The 17,360-nt window shown below is 36.5% G+C and overlaps 1 protein-coding gene across 1 annotated transcript in view; it reads right to left on the bottom strand.

The window, feature by feature from the left end:
* Positions 1-17,360, bottom strand: part of LOC127515852 (probable E3 ubiquitin-protein ligase HECTD4) — an 84,429-nt gene that overhangs the window by 16,201 nt on the left and 50,868 nt on the right. The window contains 17 exon segments of the mRNA XM_051899952.1: positions 746-2,085; positions 3,046-3,225; positions 3,994-4,199; positions 4,401-4,531; positions 5,624-5,829; positions 6,962-7,143; positions 7,276-7,436; positions 7,928-8,064; positions 8,284-8,421; positions 9,944-10,070; positions 10,193-10,329; positions 10,541-10,778; positions 11,726-11,889; positions 14,840-14,919; positions 15,064-15,212; positions 15,755-15,916; positions 16,735-16,838. Of these exon segments, the coding sequence (XP_051755912.1) occupies positions 746-2,085; positions 3,046-3,225; positions 3,994-4,199; positions 4,401-4,531; positions 5,624-5,829; positions 6,962-7,143; positions 7,276-7,436; positions 7,928-8,064; positions 8,284-8,421; positions 9,944-10,070; positions 10,193-10,329; positions 10,541-10,778; positions 11,726-11,889; positions 14,840-14,919; positions 15,064-15,212; positions 15,755-15,916; positions 16,735-16,838 (3,842 nt within the window).

Consider the following 17,360-nt stretch of genomic DNA (forward strand, 5'->3'; position numbering starts at 1 on the left):
AATGCTAATATTGGCACATTTTTAAAATTCCAGTACCGCCTTGGTACCGAAGTACCAGTACTTTTGACAACCCTATATTCTAATAAAACTCTAATTTAAAGGTGCAATGTGTAAAATTTGGGAGGATCTGTTGACAGAAATGCAATATAATATACATAACTATGTTTTCAGTGGTGCATAAAGACCTTACATAATGAACCGTTATGTTTTCACTACCTTAGAATGAGCCATCTCATACACCGTGGGTCCCCCCTCCATGTCAAGTCGGCATTATGCACCGGCATGTTTCTACAGCAGCCCTAAACGGACATACACTCTACAGAGCGCATTTAGTCACTATGTTGTTCGTCTTCTAAATCGTTTGTGCTTTTAGAGGCAGCTTGCATCGTCACTACGTTGAATACACACAAAGTAGTAGTAGTAGTACTAGTAGTGGTCATCTGGTTTATTAGAAGCAGAGACCGTTCTTTGTTAGAAGTAAGAAGAAACCTCATTGCTTCACACAGGCTACTCTCTGCTGTCTCAGACGACGACATCTTTGTCTTGTGTCGGCCAGACAGCCACCGTAGCTTCTCCGAAAGGGAGGGGTGCGAGGGGTGTGTACCGTTAGTTGCAGTTCGCAACCTCACCGCTAGATGCCGCTAAAATTTACACATTGCACCTTTAGCCCTAACTATGAACAATAGTAATAATGATGCTTGCAAGCAACATTCATCTGTTTTATAAAAGCAAATGTCCCACCCACCTCTATGACAGCATAGCCTTTGATTGGTCGTGTCACACTGGCATGGATGTCTGGTGAGGCAACCGTGTACATGGAGCTCCCATCTGATACTGACGTTGCACCACTATCCAGCTGCTCCCCAAGGCTGCCAAGACTACCTTGACTTCCTGTGCTACAAAGAGACACATCCAGACTCTCCTGACTGGACACCGTGTGAGGGTCCAGGGGTGCTTGTGGCTGGGAAGGTGCTGTTTGAGAGGCCACCAACTCTTGGTTTACCAGCAGATCCCCAGCAGCCCTGGAGGCTCCCTGTAAAGACGTCTGGCTAGCTGAAGCTGAGGCACTCGTGCTCATTGCTGGCGTTGTACTGTTGCTATTTGGGCTTCCTGCAGTGCAGTCTCTCTTTGCATCTTGGGGAATACCTGGAGTTTCAGCTTTGGCTTTTTTAGGGTCTTCCTCCTGAACTGGAATAAAGATCTCATCCTTGAAGAGACCACCGTGCGCATTGCAAGCCCTTCGGATTGCATTGCGCACCACAGATTCCTCCAAGTGAGTTGGGATTCCTGAGAGAACAAGCAAGCGGCTGTGAGCAGTGGAACCAACCAAGGCTTGGCAAGCATCTGCAACGGCATCTCCAGTGACGCCCAGACCTTGTGGGTCTTTGTTAGCAAGGTGCCGTAAAATCAAGAGTAATGTCAACCCACGGTGAAACCACAACATGTCTTCTGGCTTCCCTCCAGCCATGTTTAGTAAAGCATTATCACATTCTGATGGTCTTGCGCCATTTCCGGAACCATGTTTCCCTGAGACGGCAGTTGCCGAAGCAACAGAGACTGCTGCCCGTTCTCGCTTTAGCTTGACTTTTTTGCGCTTCGAAAGCAAACTCGGACTTTGTGGTGTCTGGCCTGGCGAGGATGACGAAGAGGACGAGGAATCACTACAGTTGGTGGTGCTCGTAGACGAAGGGGCACCTACTACCGACGTTCCTGCACCTGTACTGAGTGGCAGTGTCACTTCAGCTACTGCCAGGCACACCTCCATCAGGGCATGGAAGTATGTCGAGAAGCGACTCCGCTCGCCAGAGAGAGCAAGCGCTCCACCACTACCCGTTGCGGAAGTGCAGGAACCGCCGCTAACTAACCCCCAACTTTGGGTCTCGTGGTCATAAAGCTTTCGTAGTTCAGTTTGAAGAACCATGAGGACTGTTAGGCAGGGGTTGAGAAGCAGTGTAATGTGGCTGGACAGGCCTGAAGGAGTCTTGCGCCGCTCAAAGGTGTGGATCTTGCGGAGAAGCTCTGCAAGCAGGTGGAAGATCAGCTCCTTGATGCACGGAGCAAGATCAGTGGTCCACAAAAGGCCGCCTAATCAAAGATAAAGCAAGTGTGACACACAGGGAATTGCACTAGCAGTTTTTATAGCTAGGACCCATTTCTCAATACTTAGGCCACTTTTCAAAACTCTTCACACAGTTCTCCTAAACAACTTTCAGCTTGGCACAGCAGTAAGTTTTACATTCAAAATGAACAAAAATTACCAAAGCACTTCATACATATCTCAAATCAACTCATTCTTCCATCACAAACACACTTTGTCACACAAAACAATGATCTAAAAACACTAACAGGTAATGTTACACTATGTTTTCTTTTGTATTTTGCCTGTATGTACATAGAGATTTGACAGTAGTTGTGTGTCTAAGTGAGAAAATAATTTGGTTGTGTCTAAGTAAGAAAATAACTAATGTAATTTGAAAGTAGTCACTGAATGCATTTTTTTTGCCAAAGCAATGATAAATAATCCACAGACTAACCCACATAGAATGCTGTTGTACTGACTGTGTGAAGAGTTTTGAAAAAGTGACCCAAGTACTGAATAATTGGTCTTAAGGCACGTTCACACCAAGAACGATGACTATAAAGATGACCATAACGATAACTGTATTAGCTTCTACACCAACAATCGATAACGCCCTGTTATCTGTATTCTAAGCGCGTGCTGCAGGTTTGTCGTCTGCCACTTTAAATGCTCGAGCTCTTTAAAACAGAATGGATTCTGATTGGCGGTCAATGTTTTTATAATTCATAAGCTGGAAAAAAATTGTTCTGAAAGTGATTCCAACGATATAGTTTCTCTGTGCCGTTCTCATTATAGTTGTGTGGCTTTTCATTTTTAGAAAGATTTTTAGAACTATATCTTTATCATTATTGTTATAGTTATTGTCCTTGATGTGAACGGCCCTTTAGCGATTGTAAAATAAATAAATAAACTGTAATAGTATGTTTCCTGAGATCCTTTGAGCAAAATAAACAAACATTTCTCACCAAGCAACTCTACAACCTGCATAAGCACAGAAGTGGGCACTGTGTCCAGCTCATCCTCAGAGCGGTCAATCGTTTCCCCTACGGTGTAGGTTAGCAGCTGCTCAGCAAAGGCCATAGCCAAGGGAAACTCAAGAGGCAATGAGTGTAATACCAGCACTGCACCAGGAGGGGGAGATACACCTGTAGACAAGGCCAGAATATGAATTAAAGTCAGTATGCAATGGAAATTTACCTTCTATTTTCTAAATGTACTGTAACTTATTGATCTCATGCAACAGTCACAATAGACTTTGATAAATTAGACTTCTACAGACACTGCAACAGTTGTAATATGGCATCACACTCTGAGGAGTGTAGGAGTATGACTAGGATAAAGTATGACTTTTTAAAAAACATATTTCAACATTTAATACTGTATATCCAAAATGTCAAAATATTCAATCTACACCATGTTACTGCAACACCGCAATCCTGCAGAGTTAAAGTTTGCATTCTTTTAATTCAGCTAAAAGGTCACGCAAGTCAGAGTTTACCAAACTTGAACTTTGGAATTCAGCGAAATTTGCATTAGCTTGCATTTGAATGCGTATTAATGGAAGTCAAAGGAAGGAAAAGTGTAGTGTGACAGCTTCTTTACTGAGAACGATTAATGTTTCAGTTTTTAATTTTTAATTTTTTTTTTTTTTAAGCTAGTAATTTATCAAAATGTCATAATTTGACCTTCCAGTGAAACGTCAGGCTTCTCTCTGGTGATGCAAGACAATAGCAAAGATCATATATATATAGAATATATAATTTATCATAATGTGTTTTTCAGGTATGTGGTAAATAAGTACACTACTTAATACAGAAATTATATACTTCAAAAGAATATACTTAAGTGGGAACTGAATGTAATGTTTTCAGAACTGCGATAAGTAAAACAACGTAACACAGATTTTGACATGCCTAGTTTGACATGCACTTTGTCAGTGGGGATGATGATGCTGGGATACTGGTTGGCTGTGGGCGGAGGGGTGAGTCCTGTGTTAGACGGGGAGGCGTCCAGCGGGTAGCACACTGCTTCCATTAGATTTAGCTGGCCGTTTCGTCGCACCTTGTGACCAAGTCCGTACACCATTACACGAGTCCAAGGGGCCTTGTATAGAGAGGAACTAAGAAAAAAAAAATACACATATGAGCATATAGAATATTTCAACAGAAAACTGAGTTTTTACTTGCTCTTTTGGAAATAAGTAGTTTACACTTTCATTATGCAAAACTCCCTGCTCAGTGCAACCAGACTAATGAAAGTAAGATGCAAAAACAGGTCATTCAGAAATAATTATTAATATTATTAATCAATATGAACTCACTCTTTGCGACAGCTGACTTGGCTCTCTTTGCAAGAGACGAGCACAAAGGCAGCACCGGGGAAGTTCACGTCCATGCTGACCTTGGACTCAGTGATGGGAAACTCTTCCAGTGTAAACTGTTCAGGTGCACTCTGAATTTTCAGCAAACATAAAAGAATGTAAATACAATTGTAAAAACTAATAGTAATTTAACAGAGTGCACTTTTCATGACCATGTTTCTTAACACACTTAAGTACACTTCTAAGTCCACTTTGTAATCATGTCAAATTAAAAGGGTTACACTTTATTTTAAGGTGTCCTTGTTGCAGTCAATTAAACATTTAAATACTGAGTAATATTAATTACTAAAATGTACTATAGGTTAGGGTTAGGAACAGGGTTTGGTTTAGGTTTGCATGCAATTATGCTTAATTTACTGTTATTTCTACAGTAAGTACATATGTAAAATAAGGACACTGTAAAATAACCAGTTACCATTAAAAGTCTTCCATTAAAGTACATTTATTTCTATAGTGCTTTATCATTTCAAGCAGCTTTATAGTAAAGGGAAAATAACCAAATGTTATAAAATTCATAAATTAACTTTAATTTTAGTTTTATATATATATCTGATGTGTCTATACAGTTTTTTTTATTAATTTTTATTTCAGTTTTAGTGTTAGTTATTTTAGTACATCAAGGTAAATTAAACTATTTTATTTTGGTTCAGTTAACATTTATTTTATTTCACATAACAAAAACGTTTTTGTTTTTTTGTTTTTAATGGTTTTAGTTTTAACTACAGTAACCCTGGTTCAATAATGGTGGTGATGTTGAAAAGCTAGTGTCATTATCTTATATTAAAGTACATTTTAAATTATTATGTTTTCATAATGATCAATAAATAATAATTTAGGTTAAAAATAAATATAATTATCACAGAACATAATGGTTAATTTGCAGTGAATAATATAATTAGCTGCCTGATTTAAAAAGCATTCAGTAATGTTCCAATTATTGTAAACATCTAAGTCAAAATTAAAATTAAATTATAGTTTTACTTTTTTGAGAAGGCCATTCTGTCATTTTCCCTTTAGAAAAGTATTTTTTTATTTTTTTGCAAAATCGTGTTTTCTTATTTATGTCTACTTTTTGCCTATCACTTTTATCATATCAAAAATCATAGTTTTCAGAATAACATACTATACCCTCTAGAGCAAACCAAGTTGTGAGGCATTAGTACCTGAAGGAAACAGCAGATCTGTTTCGTGAGTTCGAGAAGGCTGTCTTCGCCCTGGTGCAGAGCTCTGCTGATGGCCACCGTAAGCCATTCACGGATTGTCTGTGCGTTTCCCTGATAGAAGAGCTCGGTCGGGGAGCAGCTCTTGCCCTGCAGCTCGTGGAGAACAGACTGCGCCAGCAGAATAGAGTTAGAACTGATTCTCCCATCTATAGAAGCCAAAGGGAAATGAACAAATACAGAAGAGTTTAATGAAAAATGTTTTCCTAGGATGTATTAAGTAACATTTTACAATAAGGCTGCATTAGCTAACATGACTTAACAATGGAAAATACTTCTAAAGCATTTATTAATCTTAGATTAATTGTTTAGTTACATTGTTAGTTAATGTTAGTTAACAAATTAACTAATGTCAACAAATGAGACCTTATTGTAAAGCGTTACCATATTATTTAATGGACCTGAGCTAACAAGAACTAGCAATGAACATTTGTATTTTTATTCACTTTTGTTAACAAAGATTATTATATACAGAACCAAATGTTTTGCTTGTTGTTAGTTATTGTATTAACTAACAGTAACTAATCGGACCTTATTGTAAAGTGTATTAAAATTAGAATTTAGACCAAACAAGTTGGCACATACAGTGTTGGGGAAAGTTACTTTTAAAAGTAATGCATTAAAATATTGCCTTACTTCCTAAAAAAGTCAATTACATTACTTAGTTACTTTTTACGGAAAGTACTGTTACATTTAGCACTTTTTCCTGACACCTGAAAGATTTCTTAACATTACAGGTTATATTACCTGCTGTACAACTCTTTTTATTGAAAGTTGAAAGTAATTTTTTGTTACTTTTGTACTTGCAACTATGTTATGGAGAAGAGAGAGAATTAGAATTTAGTTATGTAAAAAATGTAAGCAAATTAATTAAGCTGAAAAGTAATGCAAATTCGTTTTATATATATATAAAAATTTATAAAGTAATGCTGGTTACACTTTATTTTTAGGTTACAGTGTAATTATATATTTAAGTACTGAGAAATAACAATTAACTACATGTACTTATTATAGGGTTAGGTTTAGGATTAGGGTTTGTTTTAGGTTTAGTCCTATGTAATTATGCATCATTTATAGTTATTACTACAGTATCTACATGTAACATTTGTAACAAGGACACTAAAATAAATTGTTACCATAATGCTTTACTCATTAAATAAAAAAGTAATCTGATTACATATTGCACATTACTTGCAAGTTGTTACCCCCAACACTGTAAGTTGTTACTTATTCAAGTTCATATCTAAACCTGTGTTCCTCAAAATATTCCTATGAAATCACCTGGCAAAGGTGGAGCCAGCAGCTGATTGGACAAGAGCTGCAGGTGCTCAAGTGTGATGTCTCGCACAGCGGGAATGTGGAAAAGACGTGTAAATGTGTGAGGGCTCTTGGGAGCAAAGATGTTGAGCAATGCCATGCGGCAGTACAGGCGGGCGAGAGCACTTTCACAACGCAGCAGCTCCCTGAAACAGAGTACTGAACGTTAGGCTTTAATGTTGCCACTGAAATATGATGCTGAAAAGGTGAACTCTTTCAGTAAAAGCCTGACATTTGTTGAATTTTCTATAGGAAAACTGTCTCTAAAAATGCATTACCGATGAATTTGGATGTTGCTGCTGTCCAGAGACACCAGGCCATTTGCTGCAGCCCTGCGGGACCCTGCTGGCGGCCTCTCTAGCATCTCAATGGGGTACCAGTACCGGACTAACACACCCTCACTACGGAGATATGTCTCAACCTGGACCAGTTCATTGCCCTGAATACACACAAATGAAGACATTTCAGTGAAGTTTCGGATTTGTTGCATTTTGAAACAAGTGCAATGAATATCACAGTCTGTCAAAAATATGTATAGGGAAAAAAAAGAATGCAATGTGGGACAAATATTTACATTTATGTTTATATTGTTTAAAATGTGAAGTACTTCACATTATTCTCCCTCAATCATAAGAGTATTGTGCTGCTTTATGCTGATTTCATTAGGGGAAAAAAATGTGTCGGAACCAGATGATTCTCATTATGTCCTCAAAGTCAAAATAGAATTAAAAAAAATAAAATAAAAGAAAAATTAAATAGTACATCAAGGTGCATAGAGTCAATTGTCATGAACAGGCAAAAATTATTTAAATAAGGCTTAATTTTCTTTATGCAAAATAAAATGTCTTTTTTTTCCATGAAATTTTCTGATGCTGATCCTGTTAAACAGACTGATTTGGAAACTGCAATTTGACTAATGTAGACACTCACAGAGTCTACATCGAGCACGACACCATGCAAGCCAAAAGTCTTCAGCATGCCCCGGATGGCAAACTTCGGTAAGGCTGTGCCACCTGTGCTGCTACAGGTGTTGTTTCCCTCTGGGCAGCGAACGCCCACTGTTAAGCCTGTGGGAAAAATTGTTACATTATTATTGCAATAATAAAAAGGGACTTATCAGTGCAATCTCATCAATGCAATTCTGAGCGGTGCAATTATAAATTACAGTATTTATGCATGTACGTACGTACGTAGAGCCAATGTCTGATCTCCACAATAGACCAAACAAAGGTAATTGCATAGAACCTCAGACAAATATTTATGTTAACGTATGCTTTCACACAGACCTTTGCGGACTTTGTCAATGGTGAACTTATTAGCTTCATCTTTGATGTCCTCGATGGTTGGAAGGTAGAGGTCACGAGGAATACCTCCATTCTCTTCATACAGGAACTCAACAGTCTGACGTGCAATATCCACCATTCCTGCCAGAAATAACAGCATTATTTATATTAAACACATGGACAAAACCTTGTGAAAAGAAGTGCACACAACTGTATTGAATATGCACTTGCTTATTTATTTTTAAATAAATATCTAGTTCAGCCATAAAACTCTAGAGGGCGCAGGCTGATCTTTACATGCAATCTGCAAGCGATCAAATCATCACCGCATGGCACAAACTGACTGGCCTTTGCTTATCCTGCAGCCAATGAGATTTGCTTGCTCAACATTTAAATCAGAGATGGGCAACTTCAGTCCTGCAGTGCAGAGTTTAGCGCAAACCCTAATCAAATACACCTGAACAAGCCTGAATAATGTCTTCAGGATTACTAGAAAGCTACATGCAGGTGAGTTTTGATCAGGGTTGGAGCTAAACTATGCAGGACAGTGGCCCTCCAGGATCGAAGTTGCCCATCCCTTATTTAAATAGTCTGGTTCAGTGTTTGCTAAAGGGTAGTCCTCTGAAATCCTCCACCTCCCCCAGCTCCACCTGTTATGGGATTTATGTATGTCTATTTAGGCAGCAGCAGCATATCGTACATGCTCACAGCAGCATGTCTGTGTATCTATTAGCAGTAGCATGTCCATACTTGCTCTGGAGCAGAGGCGTAGCAGGTCTAGTCCGCCAAGACCAAATAAAATAACATTGCCATATTCAACAATGCTAAAACTATTTTGAGAGCTGTCATAATTGAACTATACTTGCAGATAATTTAATATTAATGAAATAAAAGGCCACTTAAGTGTACTTGAAGAGAGAACACTTTCATCACTGTTTCTTAACACAGTTAAGTACACTTTAAAGTGTGCTTCGTAATAAATGTAAAATGAAAAGTTTTACTTTAAAGTACATTTTAAATCAATATGTTTTAATAATCTTTTGTCTTGCTTTAAAGAAGTATACTTATTTTGACGTGTTGACTAACATACTAAAGCACATGTAAAGTAGTTGATTATAATTTTAACTCTAGTGTGTTATTTGATATTTCATTTAAAATTAATATACTTTAAATGTAAATTGCAACTTCATCATTACAAATGCGTAATTACAAATATATTTAAGTACATGAAATACAAGTTTCAAAAGAAATTACATTAAAGTATGTTTCAATTAAATTAATGCTTTTCAGTACATTCAGCAGTACACTTTAACCATATTTCAGTAATTATGAAACTACATATAAACATGTAATTAAGTCCTACTTAAATGGGTCAAAAAAAGCACTCTAAAGTTTAGCTAAATGCATTTAAACTATAATCCATCTTCAATCAATTGCAATTAATATGCAATTAAGTGTACATTAATTTCACACTTAAGTATATTCTTCTGTAAGTATATGATTTCTGTAATAAGTACTGTAAAAAATATGCTAAAGTGTACTTATTTTTCACAAGGAAATGTCTACACAGCTGGACATACTGACCACTGATTGAATGAATGAATGAATGAGCTGGGAAGGACTCTTTTAGCTGCTGTAAAAAAAAAAAAAGAAAGAAATTCACCGAGCTGAAGGGCTCCTTTGATCTGATCCAGGCCAGACTTCCTCTCTGCTTCATTCCTGAAACGACGGCGAATGGTTGGAAAAACTTTGGTTTCCCACGCTTTCACTAGCAATGCGTAATGATCCTCCTTAACAAAGAAAAAAACAAACATGATTTCTTTGAAAAGACAGTTTGGCGATACTATGTTAGGGGTGTAATTTGCAAATTGCTTTAGAGAAAATTAAGGGCCTAGTTATGAGCTCTCCATACCCTAGGAATGTCTTCATCATCTTCATCATCACTCTCATCATCAGCAATCGGTGGCGGGTGGGCGTTTGGCCCTGAGACGACCAGATTCTCATAGCTCAGTTCTACCTTGTAGTGACAAGAGGCATCACTATTGTATTCTGTAAATGAAATAAGAACCAATGTTTAACCCATGTGAAGCTGCATCAAATTTAAATAACATATTCGTTACTGATTCAGTCAGATGGCCAATTTTATTTAGAAGAGGGAGGGACATTATTCAAAAGCAATCCAACCTCATGTACAGAACATGCACACAACTTTTTGGAGCTGAAAGTTTTAATATTAGTTAATATTTGATTCGACACCTACGTTGCTGTGCTGTGACGACCGCAGCAATGCGGCATGGAGGACCATGAGAACCCGAGTCAGACGCCACACTAGTGCCGGCATCATTGTCGCTGTCGGAGGCCATGGCAAAGGGCAGAGCCTCAAAGTTGGCACTGATCTCCTCTGAGAGGTCCATGCAGAGGTCGGCAGCATTTCGGTGAGCCTGTCCCTCTGCGTACGCAAACAACCGGCAGCCAAAGTTTGCGTGGATCTTTGTATTCTGAAAATACAGAATGAGGAATCATCATTAAAAAACTAAAACATTTATAAAACATAGGCACATAAGGAAACCAGTGTACAATAAAAAGACATTTATAACCAACAAGAACATCTCCACAATTACATAATCAACAAGTTTTTGGATGCTTAAACAATACATAAAAATGTGTCACAAAATATCACAGAACCAAGGAAAATAATTATGATTTATGATAATTATGATCCTTTTGAGCTTACCAAGTGTTTATTTCTTTATTTACAGTATGAAATATCGAAATTATTTGTCTGTTTAACTTAAATGTTTCTGTTCCATATTTAATTTTCCATCTAATTTATAATTTCTTATTATTATTCAATAGTTGTTTTCGGTATAATACTAAATATTGTATTTGTTAACATTGCACTAACATGAACAAACAATGAACAACTGTATTTTTATTAACAATGAAAAAGATTATTAAATGTTGTGAAAAATATATTGCTCACTGTTAGTTCATATTAATTAATACATTAACTTATGTTAATGAATGAGACCTTATTGTAAAGTGTTACCCAAAATTGATTTCTTTAATTGATATAAAACTGAAACAAAATAAAATATAAATATCATAAAATATTATTTTTTAATGAAAATTACTAAAACTGACAAATAGAAAATAAACAGCTGAATAGAAATATAAACTAAAATTAAAATAAAAATGGAAAATATAATTCAAACATTAACATAAAAAAGTATTAATTCAAAATATTATTAATAAAGACTATAATTGTTTTTAAATAATACTAAAATAAAAGCATTTCCTAATGTAATTAGCAAATTATTAATATGTTTTCTGCAACACCCCTTTATTCCCAAACAAACTTATAAATGGACAAACCATTTATAACCATGTTGAACTTAGTTATGTGCACCACTGGTATGCTTATTATTTATCATTGTTTGCAAACCTTCTTCTGAATGTGGACTACGGGCCACATTCCTCCAGCCACGTCCTCCAGATAAGGAGCGAGACGTTGACCACAGTAAGTGAAGTAAACCCTCCCTTTAGGAGGCTGACCGGGTGGAGGTGGAGTGCCTTCCAAACGCTCCCAGCCTATACCTGCAACATCACCTGTCAAAACACAAGACAAATCATTACTGGGAAGCTTGAGAAATTTTCATTCACCCAAGAAAAAAAAAAATCATTAAACTTTGTGAGTGATGACAAATGGTGGCATTTATAATGGTTTAAAATAACTGCCTACCAGCATTGGGGAGTAACTAAATGTAGCAACCCTACTAACTTGACATATACTACAAAAAAACAGAACCAACATACCTCTTTCAGTAACAAGGTAATGTTTCCAACAAGCATTGGCATATTGACAAAACACTACATTGTTGGTTTTAAAAGTGCAAAAAAATGATTATCTTGGGGCCGGATTTACTAAACAGGGCAAATTAGAGTGAGAGCGCTATCCCATAAAAGCCCCGATGGGAGTGGAAAGTTCTGAGTGTGATCTATTGACGACGTGCACATTAAAGAACGCAGACGCAGCTGGAGTAGTTCCATAATGACCAACGCAATCTAACAAGAGCAGCGCAAATTAGCGTCTGGTTTAAGACATGCTTTTATTAGGCGTTAAATAATGGCGCAAATACCAGTAAACTGACTAGTGCAAACCTTAGTAAATCACCTTGCATGATTCATTTAAATACTCTCCTCTCATAAATTTTGCTTCTGAAAGGGAAACTCCAACAAATGCATATGCAATAAGGTCAGCCACAAAAATAACCCTGTCCATGCCTTTTCAGTGTTAATCTTTCACTGCGTGTCTTTAGTAAATCCTGACAGAAGTTTTAACGCCAAAAGAGGGTTTGCGCTGACGCAAGCTGTTAGTAAATCTGGCCCTTAATATCTTATGTCATTTTGTTTCTCAAGTAAACATTTAAGAATGTTTAGATATTTGCACTGGAATTTTTTTTTTGCAGAGTATGTGATATTTTATTGTGCACATAATAAAATAATCAATAATCAGTCAATAATAATCATCACGGTCCTACAGTCTTAACACTCATTTTCAGATCTTTAAACACAAATTTTAGTTTTAAGTTTGACTGTGTTCAATAATAATCACCCGAGCTCAGGAAAACAAAATGACAATGGGAAAATAAAAATGAAATAAAGAGTAATTAGCGCAAAAAGAGCAAACAGAAGGCATTAGTTATAGGAGTTAGGGAATAGAATAGCCAACTAGCAGTCATGAGAAAAAACTAAATAATATGCAATGCTAAATAATATATGATTATGAATTACCACTATTTACTTTTCAAATCATTGTATTTTAATAATCTCTTGTTGTGCTTTTAAGAAGTACACATTATAATGTGTTCACTAACATACTTAAGCACATGTAAAGTACTAGATTTACAGTAATTTTAAATGTAGCATGTCATTCAATATTACATTAATATATTTTAGTTAATATATTATAAAATGGAAAAAAGTAACCCACTACATCTAAATTCATTTTCAATAAGAGAGGTGAGCAGAATGGAGAGTGAGTGCAATCTCATGAAACTGGCATGAATATGAAGCATGCATCTGATGTGTGAGGAGACAGCGCATCCCAAGATCTGGCACTATGTAGTGTAAATTTATGTGTTGTTAAAGGGGTCATGACATGAGAAATCATATTTGCCTTGATCTTTTAACATATAAGAGGTCTTTGAACCATTAAAACAAGTTTCATAGCTTAAAATGTCCTCCTCATTATAAACAAAGCATTCATTTAATCAAGCTCCAAAAACAGGTTGTTTTGAAATTGCGGGATCTGTGATGTCACACGGGCAAATACATTTCATATAACTGCCTCCAGGGCAAGACATAGACAAATAGGTATACATCATTGCCCCATAGGCCCCGCCCACTGGCATTCAGTCGCTTAACAGCTGACACTGGCCTACACTGGATGTGAGCATTGTGTTGCGTCAAAAGCAAATAGAAAACATTATAATCACTGATGCTGTCTACACTGGATACAGTATACAGATGCGCATTCAATTTCTGCCATTCTCCACACACTTGAATCTGTCGACAACAGGACAAATGGAAGAGTGAAAGAATGTTCGTTTTGACACATCCAATTTAAACAGCTTGTTTGCGTCTCGGTATGATATATACATGATATTTGTTTTTTTGTGCAAAAAAAACTTTAACATTATAAGTGAACATCAAAGAACATAAAATCCATGTCCAATTGATAACTTCTTCATTGTTTTGTGCCAGATTAATACTGCTCTGACTGTAAATATAAATTACATAATCTGTCATCAAAAGCACTGCTACATTAACTAGCTTAAATGCAGCTAGCGACATTTTCTAAAGAGTAGCTTAACCCTATAAAGCCTAGTGTATCATATTTAAAATTTCTAAGGACTCTAAATTATCAACATGATCAAAACTTTTCTGATGAACTTGTTTCACAACATTTTTGCTCAGTTTGTCTCTGTATAAAATGTAGGTGTTTTTTTTCCTCCTCAAGTATGAGCTTCATAATCTAACTATATCATACTAATGAGCCATAAACACCTAATGTATCAAATATGATACTCACACATGCACAAACACAAACACATATGCACATTTTTTTAGAATTTTTTTTTTTTTTTTAGATTTTGTGTAAAGATTCAATAAACTGTTCCTTTTTTTTTTTTTTATATATTTTTTTCTGACTATTATTTCATATGTTAGGCTTTACAAGTCTAAAGGGATGGTTCATATATTGTGAAGAACTTTGGGGTCCAAACAACATTTCATCGTATGGACAAAAAAATATATACAGACATCTCCTTTTGTGTTTTACAAAATGTAAGAAAGTGTTTGGAATGACATAAGGGTCAGTAAATGATGACAGAACTTTCATTTTTGAGTTAATTAATTAACTGAGGTTGTAGCTTGGGAAGCTACAGTTTCCAAAGTAGCTTCCCCAACACTGTTGCCCATAAAGGCAGTCGGCTTGAACAACAATGTGCCTGTAGTTAATGTCTGAATGCTCAAATGAATAAAGGCCCTGTCTCACCAGGAAGTAGAGCCACGTCTAGTCTCACACTCTTCCACTGCAGCAAACTGGAGCCATTATAGTGTACTGCCCTCCCATTACTGAGCGGAAGAGAAACAACAACAAGGACGACATGTAAAAAGAAAGGAGTTAGGATGGGAAGCAGAGAGGAACAGAAAGAACAGGTTGATAGTCAGTACGAGTGAAAGCTAATTGAGTGAAAGGTTAACTGAATGGGTCAGTACTTGTGGAATAGACAGGTGCCAACAGGATTCGTCCAGGCACCGTCTCTCTTCTCGGCCTCCGGGGAAAAACCAAACGACACTATAGGACCGCTATCATCCTCTGAATCTCCAAAAGAAACAATCTCTATCTCCCAGTAAAAAGAAGGAGCCTGGTAACCAGAAAAAGAGAGAGAGAAAATAAGAGAGATACACTTATTGTCTTTACACTACTGTTCAAATGTTTGGGGTCTGCAATTGTTTTTGAAAGAAGTCTGTTATGTGCACCAAAGCTGCATTTATTTGATCAAAAATACAGTAAAAACAGTGAAATATTAGTATAATTTAAAATATCTGATTTCTATTTTAATACATGTTAATTTCAAAGCTGAATTTTCAGCATCATTACTCCAGTCTTCAGTGTCACATGATCCTTCAGAAAACATTCTAATATGCTGACTTGCTGCTCAAAAAAAACATTTCTTACTATTAACACTGTTAATATTTTTGTGGAAACCGTGACACATTTTTTCCAAGAATGAATAGAAAGTTCATTAGAACAGCATTTATTTAAAATATAAATATTTTGTAACATTATCAATGCCCTTACTGTCACTTTTGATCAATTTAATGTGTCCTTGCTGAATAAAAGTATTCATTTCTTTATTTTATTTTTCTTTTTTAAGTGCATGTGCCAGTAACAGGTTGTAGTTACCTGAACAGGCACAGGTGAAGTGGCGTAGATGAAAGTTCCTCTGGGAAGGCCTCCACCTGCGCTTGGATCGGCCAGAAAGGTCACAGAGGTCAAGTGTGAAGAGAACATGCAGGCCCGAACCGGAGGGAAGACACGTGACGGACACCATGTGATTTCTTTAGGCTGCGGATAGAGAGAGAAAAAAAAAAGAAAAAAGGGTTGTATTTTAGGCCTGTGAAAATAAATCGATGCATCACGAATCGAGAAATGTTTCTGGACTAATCCTGATATTTTGCGAATGCATCACAATTCTCTCTAATTAATTCTGAGCTTAGTTTTTAACAGCAGATGGCACTGCGTGCTTTAGAAACAGCCTTACTCTGCTTGCTTCCAATTCCTTACACACACCACTTGAACCTTCTATAAAATAATCATTCATAAAGTCTGAAAAGGTTAAAGCGAATTACAAGGGTGTTTGCAGTGGGCTGTTTACATTAATCTCAAGTCATAAAAGCATTCTGAGGTGCAAGTACATTCTGAGACTCAGCCGAACACACGAGCGCTCTTCTTCGTGAGCATTTCAGCGTGCGGTTAAAAACTAGCGTAGAGTGCCATTTGCTGTTAAAAATTAAGCTCAGAATCGATTCGAGAGAATCGCTACGCATTTGGAAAATCTCAGAATCCATCCATGAATCGAGAAGCATCGATTTATTGTTGCAGCCCTATTGTGTTTGCTAAGCAAGGTATTCATAAATCATCACAAGCGGTCAGATTATTTGTTCATCCAATCAGAAGTCTTTGAGGAGCTTTATGTCTGCCAATCATTTCGTGTTTACAGGGCAGCCCATATAAGGCAAGCAGGAAGCTGAGAGAATGGTAGTAGATAAATGATATCACTTTAATCAATCAATCAATCTTTATATATTAAAAAAAAAAAAAAAAAAAAAAAAAAAAAGCTTCTCTTAATCATGTTAAATCAGCACTAAAGAGGCTCAACTCACCTGTCGTTGATCAGTTTGTACTGGAGGTGGTGGAGGACGAGCACAGTCTCGATAAAGCATCCTAACCCTCTCACACTGCACCTCAACCATCACTAAACGCTCTCCTACAAACACATACAGAACCAGCCATGCTAATAAATGATGTTTTACTTACAGGAAGATATAATATGGCTTCAGAAGACTTGGAATATATATCGTACAAGTTGTTTGGACTACTTTTATGGTCAATTGTATGGAAAAGAGCTGCTTGAACGTTCTGCAAAACCTCTTTTTTTGCTCCCCATGAAAGAGTCATACACATTTAAACATGAGGGTGAGTCGTTTAATCCAAGTCTCCTGAACACATAAGACTTGGATTAAATGCTGTTTAATGGCAAATTTATGTATTTTCCTATAACAACAATATAAATACGATTCAGTGCCTATAGGAAATCATCATACCCCTTTGAAATAGTTACTTTATTTGTCGTACAGCCTGAAATTAAAACCCATTCCAAAAAAAACTTTTCCAGCTTTATTTACAAATTGTGCCTTACAACATCAAAGTAATGAAGTTCTGAAAATTAATAAAAAGCTGAAAAATTAGAATAACAGGGTTGGAAAAAATCATCAGTCCCCTGATTTAA

This window comes from Ctenopharyngodon idella, chromosome 7 (assembly GCF_019924925.1).
Source record: "Ctenopharyngodon idella isolate HZGC_01 chromosome 7, HZGC01, whole genome shotgun sequence".
NCBI lineage: Eukaryota > Metazoa > Chordata > Actinopteri > Cypriniformes > Xenocyprididae > Ctenopharyngodon > Ctenopharyngodon idella.